The sequence below is a fragment of the Euprymna scolopes genome, chromosome 16, assembly GCF_053919585.1.
Source record: "Euprymna scolopes isolate OS-2025 chromosome 16, ASM5391958v1, whole genome shotgun sequence".
NCBI lineage: Eukaryota > Metazoa > Mollusca > Cephalopoda > Sepiida > Sepiolidae > Euprymna > Euprymna scolopes.
This window is the reverse complement of record NC_136497.1, coordinates 131,391,998-131,406,794: the sequence shown is the minus strand read 5'-3', so window position 1 is coordinate 131,406,794 and position 14,797 is coordinate 131,391,998. Positions and strand designations below refer to the sequence as shown.

The 14,797-nt window shown below is 31.1% G+C and overlaps 1 protein-coding gene across 1 annotated transcript in view; it reads left to right on the top strand.

The window, feature by feature from the left end:
- The first annotated feature begins 9,840 nt into the window (after window positions 1-9,840).
- The window catches only part of LOC145296090 (uncharacterized), a 76,640-nt gene continuing 71,683 nt past the window's right edge, over window positions 9,841-14,797 (top strand). The window contains exon 1 of the mRNA XM_080142230.1: window positions 9,841-10,007. Coding sequence (XP_079998356.1) covers window positions 9,991-10,007 — 17 coding nt within the window. The 5' untranslated portion in view covers window positions 9,841-9,990. The remainder of the gene's footprint in view (window positions 10,008-14,797) is intronic.

Genomic DNA, 14,797 nt, shown 5'->3' with positions numbered 1-14,797 from the left:
AGCACCAACGACGACCAAGTGAGAGCTCTTTAGCAGAGTCTTTCAGGTTTTCATCCAATATTTTAACATAATCTTCCTTTTTTATGCTACCTGTGACCTTAACAAGTCGCCCTGGTCCAGAGGCAGCAAAGGATCCCCAAAACATCAAACTGCCTCCACCGTGCTTCAATGTGGGTATGGTGTTCTTAGGCAGGAAAGCTTCGCCAGATTTTCTGTAAATATAAGACACTTTATTATGGCCAAATAACTCTATTTTCGTTTTGTCAGTCCATAGAACACGTTTCCAGAATGCAACATCTTTATCAATATGACGTTTTGCAAAGGCTAGCCTTGCTTTCAGGTGCATAGGCTTCAATAAGGGAGTCTTTCTCGGACGACATGCTTTTAAACCAGCTCTCTTCAAAACTCTACCAACTGTATGTCGAGATACATTCACTCCAGAGGTGCTCTGTTCATCAACAATCTCCCCAACAGAGATCCTTGGGTTTTGTTTTACTTGTCGAACAATTTTCCGTTCATCTCTTGGGGAAAGAATCCTTTTTCTCCCTCTACCCTCTAAACTCATAACGTGGCCTTGCGATTTGAACTTGTTTATTATGGCTCTAACAGCGGATTTGGGAAGGTTTAGCTTCTTTGAAATCTTATCATAGCCCTCCCCATTGGTATGGCATGCTACAACAAGCTTCCTGACGTCTTCGCTGTGTTCCTTAGTTTTAACCATGGCGATTGAAAATTATAATTTAGTCACTTATAATAGTTTAAATAAATCGCTATCTAAAAATTATCTGAAAAAAAATTATTCACTGAATTAGCGTTAAACAAGCATAATATGGCTATAAAAAAGTTCAGAAAGCACGTAAACCGGAAATTGATTGATATTATACTGATACTAAAAGAAAAACAAAGCCGTGCCAATAATTTTGAACAAGGGTTTTTTGCAATTATGTTTGTTGTTCCTTTGTTATTTATTTTTTCTAAAATCCGATTGCTGCATCGGAAAGGCCAGTTAAAAATACATAATATACTTTGTTATTTTCTTTAATTTAATCCCTTTTTTAGAATTTATTAGACAAAATTTAACTTTTATTTTACCGTGCCAATAAATATGATCATCATTGTATGTGTACAGTAATACAAACCCAACTTGCCATATATACAAATAAGTTGCCATATATACAAATAACTTGCTGCAAGTGAAAAATCTTTAAGAGATTCCAAAATGAGTAAACTTATGCTTTGACTTGCCATTTTTATTTCATTTTTCTTGAGCGCATTTCTTTTTATTTTGTTTTGGAATTTGCTGATTTTTTTTTTTTTTTTTTTTTTTTTTATTTTATTTTTTTTTTTTTTTTTTATAACTCAAAACAAAAATTATGATTGAACTGATTCTTTCCTTTGGTCATTGGTATGCAACCAACAAGTATATATAATCTAAAGCTGGTGCCATAACTCAATTTGAAACAATTTGGATAATATAAGGGATATATACCCTAAAAATATTTCATATGAACTTTGAGGATATATATATTTATTTATTTATTTATTTATTTATTTTTTTTTTTTTTTTTTTTTTTTTTTTTTTTTTTTTTTTTTTTTTTACAGAAAGTTTTTAGATGAGACCAGTCATTGGTACCGTCGGTTTCAAACCCGATAATTAGGACCATTTTTAAATACCCATATCCAGCTCTCGTCAGCCAATACTCATCTTGAGAGCTTGATATGGGTATCTAAAACGGTCCTAATTATCGGGTTTGAAACTGATGGTACCAATGACTTCTCATCTAAAATATATCTATGTATCTCATGTGTGTATTGTATATATATCTTTGTGGGTTTAGGCACACCTGTGGATGGGGATGTATCCATGCCTATGGCTATGAAATCGGCATATGTGTGCGTGTATGTTTTGTCGAAAGGTGTATCTGATTAGGATCTACAGGTTTTAAGGTTCCAATTGACAGTTTTATCAATATTAGTATAATAACAGACGTAGTATATAATATGCGGGTGTGTATATGGCTATTTATGTTAAGTATGTGTGTGTAGATATAACTGAGTGTATGGGTATTTATGCATATTATGAATGTGTTTACGTTTAGTAAATATGTATAACTGTACGTGTACATTATGTGTGTGTGTGTGTGTGTTTTATATATATATATATATATATATATATATATATATATATATATATATATATATATATATGCAGGTGTATCAAAGTATAGATATTTATACATGCGGAGGTCAGTAGCTTTCTTGATTTTTATATTTATATTATTTCTATGTTTATATTTCTGTGCGTAAGATATACAAAACTGTGCATCCACTCCTGAGTGTGTGTGTATGTATGTATGTGTATATATATATATATATATATATATATAAAATGAGTGTGTATCTAAATTGAGAATGCCGGCTTATCCGTACTGGGTGACCATCGGAAATGTCTATAGTCTTTGACCGCCGACTAGGGGAGACAGAATGTTGAATTCTCAAGTACTTTAATAACGCAAAACCAAAAGATGAGATAGGTAAAAATAAAAAAAAAAGAATATAAAAGGGAAGGAAAAAAGTAAGAGGTTAAGATATGGAAAGATAAAAGCCTGTGAGGAATGGATCGTTCAAAGACCTTACTTATCCTCCCCCACATATTACCCCCCCCCCATATTAGATGACAAGATTCTAATTTTGTAAACGAAATAAGGAAATGCTTTTGTCTTGAAATGTCAGTTTTCGAAGGTAATTCTTGGCCTGAAGACGTGATCTCCCCGCACGGGTGATTACAAAAACATGTATGCACATATGTAGCCATCAATGTTTGTATAAATAAATTTAATATACCGGTTCTGTTTACTCATTGAGCACTTTATGGTAGACACATGTTGTTTCATTGAATGTACTTCTAGGAAACTAAACTTTACTGCCATTTTATATTATATATATATATATATATATATATATATATATATATAATATGCACTTATTTTCAGGTTTTCCTTATAATCGAGCACTCTGCTGGATTTCTTTTTCCAAAAAAAGACATATATATAGAACCTTGCGTGCGGAATGTTCTCCACCAAACCACATAAATATTTGGTGTACAAACTTGAAACTTAATATATAGGGGATTCAGACACATGAAAGAAATTCAATTTTGTTTTTAGTCAGTAAAAATAGCTGCTAAGGGATTAAACTTTGCAAGCATAAGTCAACTTAAAGTGCTTTTCTATGTTTTGATTTCCATCTGTCTTTGTCATATGGTTGTGAATACCACTTGAAATGTTTTTTTTGTTTCCCCTCGTAGCTGCTGTCACCTAATTTTTTTTTTTTTTAAACTTTTGAAATAACTATATATTGGCCACAATATTATAATAGAGGATTATCTCTATAATAATAAATATGAAATCTGTATAAATTAAAATATTGTATTAAAGCATTTTATGAAGGTTGAAGGTTCAATTCTTACAATTGCAGTTTATTTAAACCTGCGTTAGTCCCATAGGGTGTTTTGTCACCCTAATTTTGTTTTTAAGTGCTCATAATTTCTATTTGGCAACTTATTTCGTTTCCTCCCTCCTAGTACTCTCCTGACTCAGTGAGGGTATAGCACATGTGGTATGGCGCAGTTGTATCTCGGTTCTCCTTGGAGGTAGACGTCGCTTGGTCCTTCTGGGGTGTCCAGTTACCCCAGCTGACTAACATAGGTATGATTTTATGATTTATATATTTTTGCATTTTTCCAGTGGGAATGAAAATTTGTAGATATAAGCGCATATTATGTATCATTAAGCTACTCTGTAATATTTAATATTGAATTAATGTTTTGGTATTTTATCATAAGTTTTGATGGGATTATTATTTTATTTACAATTTATTACTCTTTCAGTCTTGTAACTATGAGCTTAGCTAATGTAATATATTTATTTTTCCTTAATTTTATAATTTATTTTATTGTATTATTTTATATTAATATCAACCAGGACGGCAGAATAACTATATCTTACAAAATAATGACACTATAAACATTTTTGTATTAAGGTGTATAAACACCCCGTGGTACTAACCATGTTTGGAACACCCAGGTGACTAATGCAAGGTTAAGATGTAAATTGATCAAATAGTGTATGTACACACACACACACACACACACTCTCTGTGGCTGACGGAACAGGAGCAATCTTCCACTGGGATTTAAAATAGTCTTGTTAGAAGTTCTGTGCAGATTTTTAAGATCAAACATTACAAAATATGAGAATAATATCAAAGATGTCCGTATAGTCTAAATTAACTCATTTAAAGAATTCTTAAACCTCATATCGATCATATTCTAGACTAGTTTTTTGTGTAGAAAGGGAGAATTACATTGTTCCATTTTTTTTATTTTTTTTTTTTGTGCGCGCGCTTGCCCAGAATTCAACCTATATTTAAAAAAAGAAAATACTAAAAAAATCTTATGTAAATTGATCAAGTAGGGTGTGTGTATATATATATATATATATATATATATATATATATATATATATATGACATACACACACGCCCTACTTGATCAATTTACATGACTCCTCTGGAATATAACCTTTGATCCGTGACGGGTACATAAGATTTTTCAGTATTTTTATTTTTTTATTTTTTACTAAGAAAATTAAATTGAAGTGAAGACAGTGTAGCTCTGCCATCTTTAATAGATAAAGGGGGATAACTCAGTTCGAACTCCCAATGTTGTTTTGTTTTTTGTAGAATTTATGAGAATAATTATTCAAAATAATTTAAACTTTTGTGATATTATTAAAAAAAATTTTTTATTTTTAATGTAAGAGAGATATTTTTTAAAAGTAATTAAAAACAATTAAATTTTCTAACTTATTTTTTGGGGTGCTTGTGCAGTGGTTTGCGTGGAGCCAGCCTCATTTGCTCACTATCTTGGATGTCATTTTTATTTAGTGAATCGCAGATAGTATTGAAGGTGAGGCTGGTAGCTTTGCTGCGAGGGAGACACTGGAATTGTGGTACATGGTTTAACAGTTTTTAGAATTGCTGCTTGCATCTATTTGGTGTAGTTAGCCAACTGAGAAAAACGTGTACTTTTCTCATCCAGCAATGCTTTCACAGCTGTTTTTTTGTCAAGTCTTAAGTCCCTTACAGATATTGATGGTTTCAATTTTCATAGTGATTGCTTGCCAATATTTATTTCAGTCTGCAAAAGAGCGAATCATTTAAGATAGTTAAACAGATAACAAAAACAAATATTGATATTGGAGAAAGATACATTTGAAATGACAATGGAGTGTTAGCAATCAATGAATAGGACATCTACTTGAAACCACCATCAATGATTTCCCCCACTCGTTTGCCTGCTTCCCAGCTGACTACAATATGGCCGTCTTCAAGTTCAACGTTAACAAATTCTTGATGAGCCATCCCCTTAAGTAACTCAATTTACAAAATTTTAACTATTAACGATTCCGTCATTGTCCCATTGGATACTGTACACTCCTTAACCCTTATCCTCGAGTGGTCTCCGGGCCTTGATAAGGTGACTCTTTTGCAACAAAAAAAAATAAATAAAAATACTACTTCAAGGCCAAAAACTTGCCAGTGATAAGTTTTAGATGGAATAGGTTCAGACTCAGAAAACAGCAATTCTTCTCCATTTGTCAGAATGTGAGAACTAAAGGACAAAACAAGGAAAGCAAAAGTTATGCTGCTGCTTAAAGAAATAACGTTTTTTTTTTTTTTATTCAATTTCAAATGGTGCACTTAAGGTTATCTAGTTGACTGGTTCCTTTAGGAGTACTTGTGCAGTTTAAAGATCATGGTAAAATAACATTATTAAAATTTAATTTAACTTTAAAATGATTTGGCAAAAGAGCGGTATAGTTTTCACTTGACAAAGTTTGATAATGCTGAACGAAAGGGGTACAGACGGCACACAAGACTGAAATAAGTATAATATATGTATTGAATTATTAAATTAAACAATAGGTCCTTGCAAAACTAACAAAAATACAAAACTGTTTGTGGCTTTAGAAGCCCAACTATAATAAAATAATCTTTTACGCCCAAGAAAATAGACAGCCTTTAGAATGTTAAAAAATTAAGGTGGAGAGATTTCCTTCCTTGTTGACTGGACAGCATCCCATTCAAAAAAGGAAAAATTAGTTTCTTTGTTTTTGTTTTTTTTTATATATAGAATAGGAGTACGCAAGAAGAAACTTATTTTATGGGAGAAAGAAGTAAAGTCATTTTTTTTTAATTATTTTATTTATTTATTTATTTTTTTTTTTTTTTAATAATTTGAAAATTCTATCTAAAAATAGTGTGGTTCGTAAGCTGCACAAATATAAATTTTTGAATGAGACAAAACTTTGATTGGTGGCAGGCAAAAGGTGCTACCGATATTATTTGTACTTACTAGTTCTCACAAGTCATCATCAGCAATACTCCTTGACAACTCCCTAAACTTTCAGTACTCTCAACCTCTTTTTTTAACCTTTGCAAATGAATTTACCGCAACAGCTGCTTATCATTGACTTCTTGCTAGCATCGACCATTGGTTTTTACTAGAATTTGAGTGGTAACAAGCCTTCTGAAGGTCTGTCTTCTTCACATTCATCCAGTGGAGGTCTAGACAGTGCTTTCTGTCTGTCAGTCTTTCAATCCTTCTTGACCTCTCCCAACCATTTGGTGTGGTGCCAGTCGATGCCAACATGACAATTTTTGGTAGGTGAGTGGGAGTAGTTAACTTACAATTCAATTTTCATGCTTCCATGTGACGTTTCTCTGCTAAAGTTTCCATATGAGCAGTTCATAGCTCATTTAAATTAGTTTTCACATTCAAAGATTTTCTCAAGATTTCAGCTATTTTCCTTACCGTCTATTGTACAGTTTCAGTCTTTTCCTTGATTTCAATTTCTCTCAGCCTTTTGTCCGTCTTCTTTGAGACTGTTCCTCGTGCTCCTACAATCATTGGTATCATATTAACTTCATGTTTCGTATTCCTTTCAGTTCTCTGAATAGTTCCGAATATTTGTTTCTTTTTTTTTCCATCTCTTTGATCCTATGGTCTGCTGGAACAGCAAAATCGACGATTTGGAAGTTTCTTTCCTTCTTGTTAATTATTACTTGAATGGATTTATCTGTTTATACCTACATGTCTCAAAGGATTTTGTGGTTTGCATTTTCACGTATTATCTCCGGTTTTTACGCTGATACCATCTGCATGTTCAAAGTCGTTTACAGAGTTCCTAATGTACTGCTGTAACGTGGCCATTACTCTCAAGCCATGATGTTACATGTCAATCACTCGGGCCCACATGTTGTCTGGCACCAAAGAAAAAAAACAGGGAAAGAATGACTCTGCATTTTTTTAAGTGCAAATGAAATAATTTTTAATTGGAATCCATTGAGATGAGTATTATTTATTTATTTATTTATTGCGGACTATTATCCTCATCTTAGTTGTTTCATGACATTCGTCTGGCCTTTGTCAGGTGGTAACGTCGTGAGACGACAACTATGGATGGCAGTAATTGTTGAGGATGCAGTTAGGAGATTCGGAGTTCCTATCCCATCGCGGTTACCACCTGACGAAGGCCAGAGTGATAGTTGGCTGAAACGTCGTGAAACAGTAACTAAGAAAGATGAGAATAATAGTCTACAATAAATAAATTTGCAAATAAGATGCATTTATACGTGGTTCTTCCAAAACAATGCATTTCATTATCTTTCAAAAGGAGACGAATATTTTTATGAAACCTGAAAACCTGGTGCTTCTATATCATACAAACAAAAAAAGATATTGAATTTTAAGTGAATCAAATGGTACCCATGTAATTGTCATGTCGCAAATAGTAACATATCCCAAAATTATGAAAAACGATAAGGTAGAAACATAATTATTAATGAAAAAAGAAATTTGTGAAATGAAGCGAAATCACTATATTACGCTTACTAAAAAAAAAAAAAGAGATGAGTTAGCAGGGGAGATAATTAAGTTCTGTTGCTTACGTCACGTGACGTACGGAATTCAAAATGTCGGACAAATTTTATTCACCATATAAATTTTACCAGAAACTGTTTTCATTAATAATTGTTTTTCTACTTTATCGTTTTTCATAATTTTTGGATATGTTATTACTTGTGACATGAAAACTACGTAAGTATTATTTGTTTCATTTGAAATTCCATTTTTTGTTTGTTTGTTTAATATAAAAGCACAGAAAAAAAAGGAATTCAGTTTTCTTTCATTGCAAGAACTTAGACACCAGTGTCGGAAAGTTGGATTGAGAAGTTCACATTTCAAGGTATATTACTTGTTATGTACATACACGCACACAAACATGCGCCCACGTCCACACACGTACATATATTCACGTTCGCGTACATACACTCACATTCGCGTGTATATACACACACGCTAACGTACACACATGTACTCACACACGTCCACACACATACATATATTCACGTGTATATACACACACGCTAACATACGCACATATACGCATAGATGGACAACATCACTTCCTCTTTCAAAGGAAATCCACACATGCGCAAAAGACCAGCGGAAACACCTATAAAAGAAAGAGCAATAAGCGGCTTCTTCCTTTTTTCAGACTAGCCTCCGGAGTGAGTGGTCGGTGCACCAGCCGCCGCCATTTCGGCAGGCGAGCAACGCCATTTACTACTATGTGGGACAAAAGGCCAACAGACAGTACGTACACTCTTTCTCTCTCTATCTACTACTTGTGCCAGAGAACACCACCACGTAGCTGACGGCTAACATGGCGCACAGTTTAACTGATATTAACTCTTTATCCTTTGTCTTTGTCTACACGCTGGACTATCATTCTCATTTCTACTATATTACTCACTTCCCTTCCCACGCGCGGACAAACGATAGTGACCCGAACGTGAGATGAAAACACATTTCCCTTTTCCTTCTATAATACCAATCCTGCAACAAATGATGGTTACACCCGCACGGACATGAACACATGTTATATCTGAAACATTCATTCTTTCAACAGTAAATAAACGACGTTTATCTTATCCATCAATTGAGTTTTTGTTTCCTTCAATTCCATTCGTTTCATTATTTTTTCTTGTGGTGAGTTAGGGTATTATTATATCCTGGTCCGCAGCAGAAGTCAGCGCTCCAGAGAAAGGGCCATTTGGACTGCTAAAAGTGCCTGGCTAGCACCGTCGGTATTTCCTGGTAAAAGCGCCTCAGGAGAATAGCAATAAACTTCTTAAAGAGAGAAGGCAAAGCCTGGCAGGGTGGACCGCCTAGAACTGCACAGAACTAAACTCCAACCGCAAAATCAACAAGAACCGGATCATTACAGGAATGCTCTAATGGTCTGTTGATTTTAGGGACCAAGGATATATATATATATATAAGTGCCAAAAGTCCTTGGCCACTTTAGTAAAACCCAATTTTCGTAAATTGTCTTCGAAAACTGTTTTCATTAATAATTAATTCTATACCTTATTGTTTTTCGTAATTTTGGGATATTTTCATTACTGCGACATGACAATTTCACTTGAAATTCAATATTTCAATTTTCAAATTTCGCTACAAGAAAACCGAAAATCCAGCTCCCGAGACACTGGATTTGAAGAAAAATAAAAATTGCCTCAATCTAATCAGGTTTCTCCTTCATCCATTGAAAACAGAATATACCAATTGTGGCATCAGAACAGATACTGCACTTATGTTTGTTTTTAATTCATTTATTTTTATTTCTATTTTTATTTTGCCAGTTGTAAAGGGAGATAATCTATGCCAGTTACGCTTGATTGTTTGGGGTTATCTCCCTTGAATAAACTGTTGTCCTTGACAACTAAGCAAAACAAATAATATGGCGTGAGTCGATTTTCTGCAAAACAAAATTATCACCTTTTCAACGCTTACCTTTTTTTCGACCCCTTTTTATAAATCGGAACATCAGAAAGGTTTTAAGCAGTTGTTTGTCATCCAACATGTTAAGTAGACGCTGGTATGTGGCCGATATTTTTTTTTCTTTTTCTTTATCGGTTAAATGGCAAGTTTAAACGAGAGTAAAATTAACATTTTAGAAATGTCAAAATTTTAAGAACAATTAAAAGGGCGCGTCTACAGAATTGGAACGAGATTTTCGGAAATCGTAAAACTGAATTTCACATGAAAACAATGGTATCTACGTATTCCTTGTATTTTTAAGATGATTATATCCAAAATTTACGAAAATTGATAAGGTCGATTTTTTTAAATTATTATTAAAGAAAATAAAATTTAATGAAAACAATCGTACGACACAGGAGAGTTGAACAGGGAGGTAATTTTCCATTCGACTTCAACAAAGATGGCGTCCAGTTTTTACCTGTTAACACGATTAAAGTTTATATATATATATATATATATATATATATATATATATATATACTTCTGTAATATTTAAGGTAATTTCGACTGCATAATTTGGAAGTTAAGATTGTAACTCATTAGAATTGACACAAAAAATCAGTTGAAATCATTGTTTTTTATCAGAAAACTCCATTTATCGACTACAAAATCTCGTCCCAATACTGCAGAAGCACCATTAAAAGAAATGATTAGAAGTGTTAATAATTTGGTGCTTATGCAAAACAGTCGTATCATAATTTCAGTACATACGGATATTTCCAAACTGTGACGTAAGTAGCTATCCAAACATCATCATCATTATGGTACTTCTGCAGTTTAAAGTCCGTTTTTCTGTGAGCGAACAACGGAATTCGCCGGATTATACCGAGTGAGCAAAAAGAGACGCGAGCGAGCAGACGATAAAAATTGGAAGAAAAAAAAAAGACCGGTGAGGAAAGAGTTGAAAAGGAAAAGAAAGGGCAGCGTCGGCAGCGTAGTATAAACACCCCTAACCTCTCCATGTTAAGAACGGCTTTCGGGATAAACACCCCCAACCTCCCCATGTTAAGAAAGGCTTTCGGAATAAACATCACCAACCTCGAAAACCATTCTTAACATGGGGCGGTTGGGGGTGTTTATACTACGCTAAGATAAAACAGTGAAATTCATGAAATTATGACGGTAGGTTGTTTTGTTTTATTTGCTTTCTTTTTTGTTCTTTATTTTTTTTATTGTCTTCCGTTTACTCGGTATAATCCGGCGATTTCTCGCGTCGCCGAGCGAGACTCACAGAAGAACGGGCTTTAAACTATAGAAGTATCATCATCATCATAATCATCATCATCATTATTATTACTATTATTATTATTATCATCATCTATATAAATAAAGCTCAAGATCTGTGTATGTCTGCACACGAATAGGCCCTTATATTACAACTAAACTGACATGCAATGATATTATATTATAACTAAACTGAACATATGCAATATTATATTATAACTAAACTGAACATATGCAATATTATATTATAACTAAACTGACGACATGCAATATTATATTAAAACTAAACTGACGACGTGCAATATTATATTATAACTAAACTGAACATATGCAATATTATATTATAACTAAACTGACGACATGCAATATTATATTATAACTAAACTGACGACATGCAATATTATATTATAACTAAACTGACGACATGCAATATTATATTATAACTAAACTGAACATATGCAATATTATATTATAACTAAACTGAACATATGCAATATTATATTATAACTAAACTGACGACATGCAATATTATAACTAAACTGAACATATGCAATATTATATTAAAACTAAACTGACGACATGCAATATTATATTATAACTAAACTGACGACATGCAATATTATATTATAACTAAACTGAACATATGCAATATTATATTATAACTAAACATAACATATGCAATATTATATTAAAACTAAACTGAACATATGCAATATTATAACTAAACTGAACATATGCAATATTATATTATAACTAAACTGACGACATGCAATATTATATTATAACTAAACTGACGACATGCAATATTATATTATAACTAAACTGAACATATGCAATATTATATTATAACTAAACTGAACATATGCAATATTATATTATAACTAAACTGAACATATGCAATATTATATTATAACTAAACTAACCATATGCAATATTATATTAAAACTAAACTGACGACATGCAATATTATATTATAACTAAACTGAACATATGCAATATTATAACTAAACTGAACATATGCAATACTATATTATAACTAAACTGACGGCATGCAATATTATATTAAAACTAAACTGACGACATGCAATATCATATTATAACTAAACTGACCATATGCAATGATATATTATAACTAAACTGAACATTTGCAATATTATATTATAACTAAACTGAACGTATGCAATATTATATTATAACTAAACTGACGACATGCAATATTATATTATAACTAAACTGAACATATGCAATATTATATTAAAACTAAACTGACGACATGCAATATTATATTATAACTAAACTGACAATATGCAATGATATATTATAACTAAACTGTGACCACATGAAATAATATTATAACTAAACTAACCATATGCAATATTATATTATAACTAAACTGACGACATGCAATATTATATTATAACTAAACTGACGACATGCAATATTATATTATAACTAAACTGAACATATGCAATATTTTATTATAACTAATCTGAACATATGCAATATTATATTATAACTAAACTGAACATATGCAATATTATATTAAAACTAAACTGACGACATGCAATATTATATTATAACTAAACTGACGACATGCAATATTATATTATAACTAAACTGAACATATGCAATATTATATTATAACTAAACTGAACATATGCAATATTATATTATAACTAAACTGAACATATGCAATATTATATTATAACTAAACTGAACATATGCAATATTATATTATAACTAAACTGAACATACGCAATATTATATTATAACTAAACTAACCATATGCAATATTATATTAAAACTAAACTGACGACATGCAATATTATATTATAACTAAACTGACGACATGCAATATTATATTATAACTAAACTGAACATATGCAATATTGTATTATAACTAAACTGAACATATGCAATATTATATTTTAACTAAACTGAACATATGCAATATTATATTATAACTAAACTGAACATATGCAATATTATATTAAAACTACACTGACGACATGCAATATTATATTATAACTAAACTGAACATATGCAATATTATATTATAACTAAACTGAACATATGCAATATTATATTATAACTAAACTGACGACATGCAATATTATATTATATCTAAACTGACGACATGCAATATTATATTATAACTAAACTGAACATATGCAATATTATATTATAACTAAACTGACGACATGCAATATTATATTATAACTAAACTGAACATATGCAATATTATATTATAACTAAACTGAACATATGCAATATTATATTATAACTAAACTGACGACATATGCAATATTATATTATAACTAAACTGAAAATATGCAATATTATATTATAACTAAACTGAACATATGCAATATTATATTATAACTAAACTGAACATATGCAATGATATATTATAACTAAACTGTGACCACATGAAATAATATTATAACTAAACTGAACATATGCAATATTATATTAAAACTAAACTGACGACATGCAATATTATATTATAACTAAACTGACGACATGCAATATTATATTATAACTAAACTGAACATATGCAATATTATATTATAACTAAACTGACGACATGCAATATTATATTATAACTAAACTGAACATATGCAATATTATATTATAACTAAACTGACGACATGCAATATTATATTATAACTAAACTGACCATATGCAATGATATATTATAACTAAACTGAACATATGCAATATTATATTAAAACTAAACTAACCACATGCAATATTATATTATAACTAAACTGACCATATGCAATGATATATTATAACTAAACTGTGACCACATGAAATAATATTATAACTAAACTGACCACATGCAATATTATATTATAACTAAACTGACCATATGCAATGATATATTATAACTAAACTGTGACCACATGAAATAATATTATAACTAAACTGACCACATGCAATATTATATTATAACTAAACTGACCATATGCAATGATATATTATAACTAAACTGTGACCACATGAAATAATATTATAACTAAACTGACGACATGCAATATTATATTATAACTAAACTGACCATATGCAATTATATAACTAAACTGTGACCACATGAAATAATATTATAACTAAACTGACGACATGCAATATTATATTATAACTAAACTGACCATATGAAATGATATATTATAACTAAACTGTGACCACATGAAATAATATTATAACTAAACTGACCACATACAATCATATTATATTATAACTAAACTGACAACATACAATGATGTTATATTATGACTAAACTGACCACATGCAATGATATTATATTATAACTGAACTGACAACATACAATGATATTATATTATGACTAAACTGGCCACATACAACGATATTATTACTAAACTGGCCACATACAATGATATAACTGACCACATGCAATGATATTATAACTTAACCGACCACATACAATGATATAACTAAACTGACCACATGCAATGATATTATAACTAAACTGACCACATACAATGATAGAAGAGGTACCAAGGAACAAAACTGGTTATGATAAAGTCACTCCCTCCCACAACAAGGTTGACACCAGGTGGGGGAAACTTTATGCACGCTCACATGTAGACCTTCCAA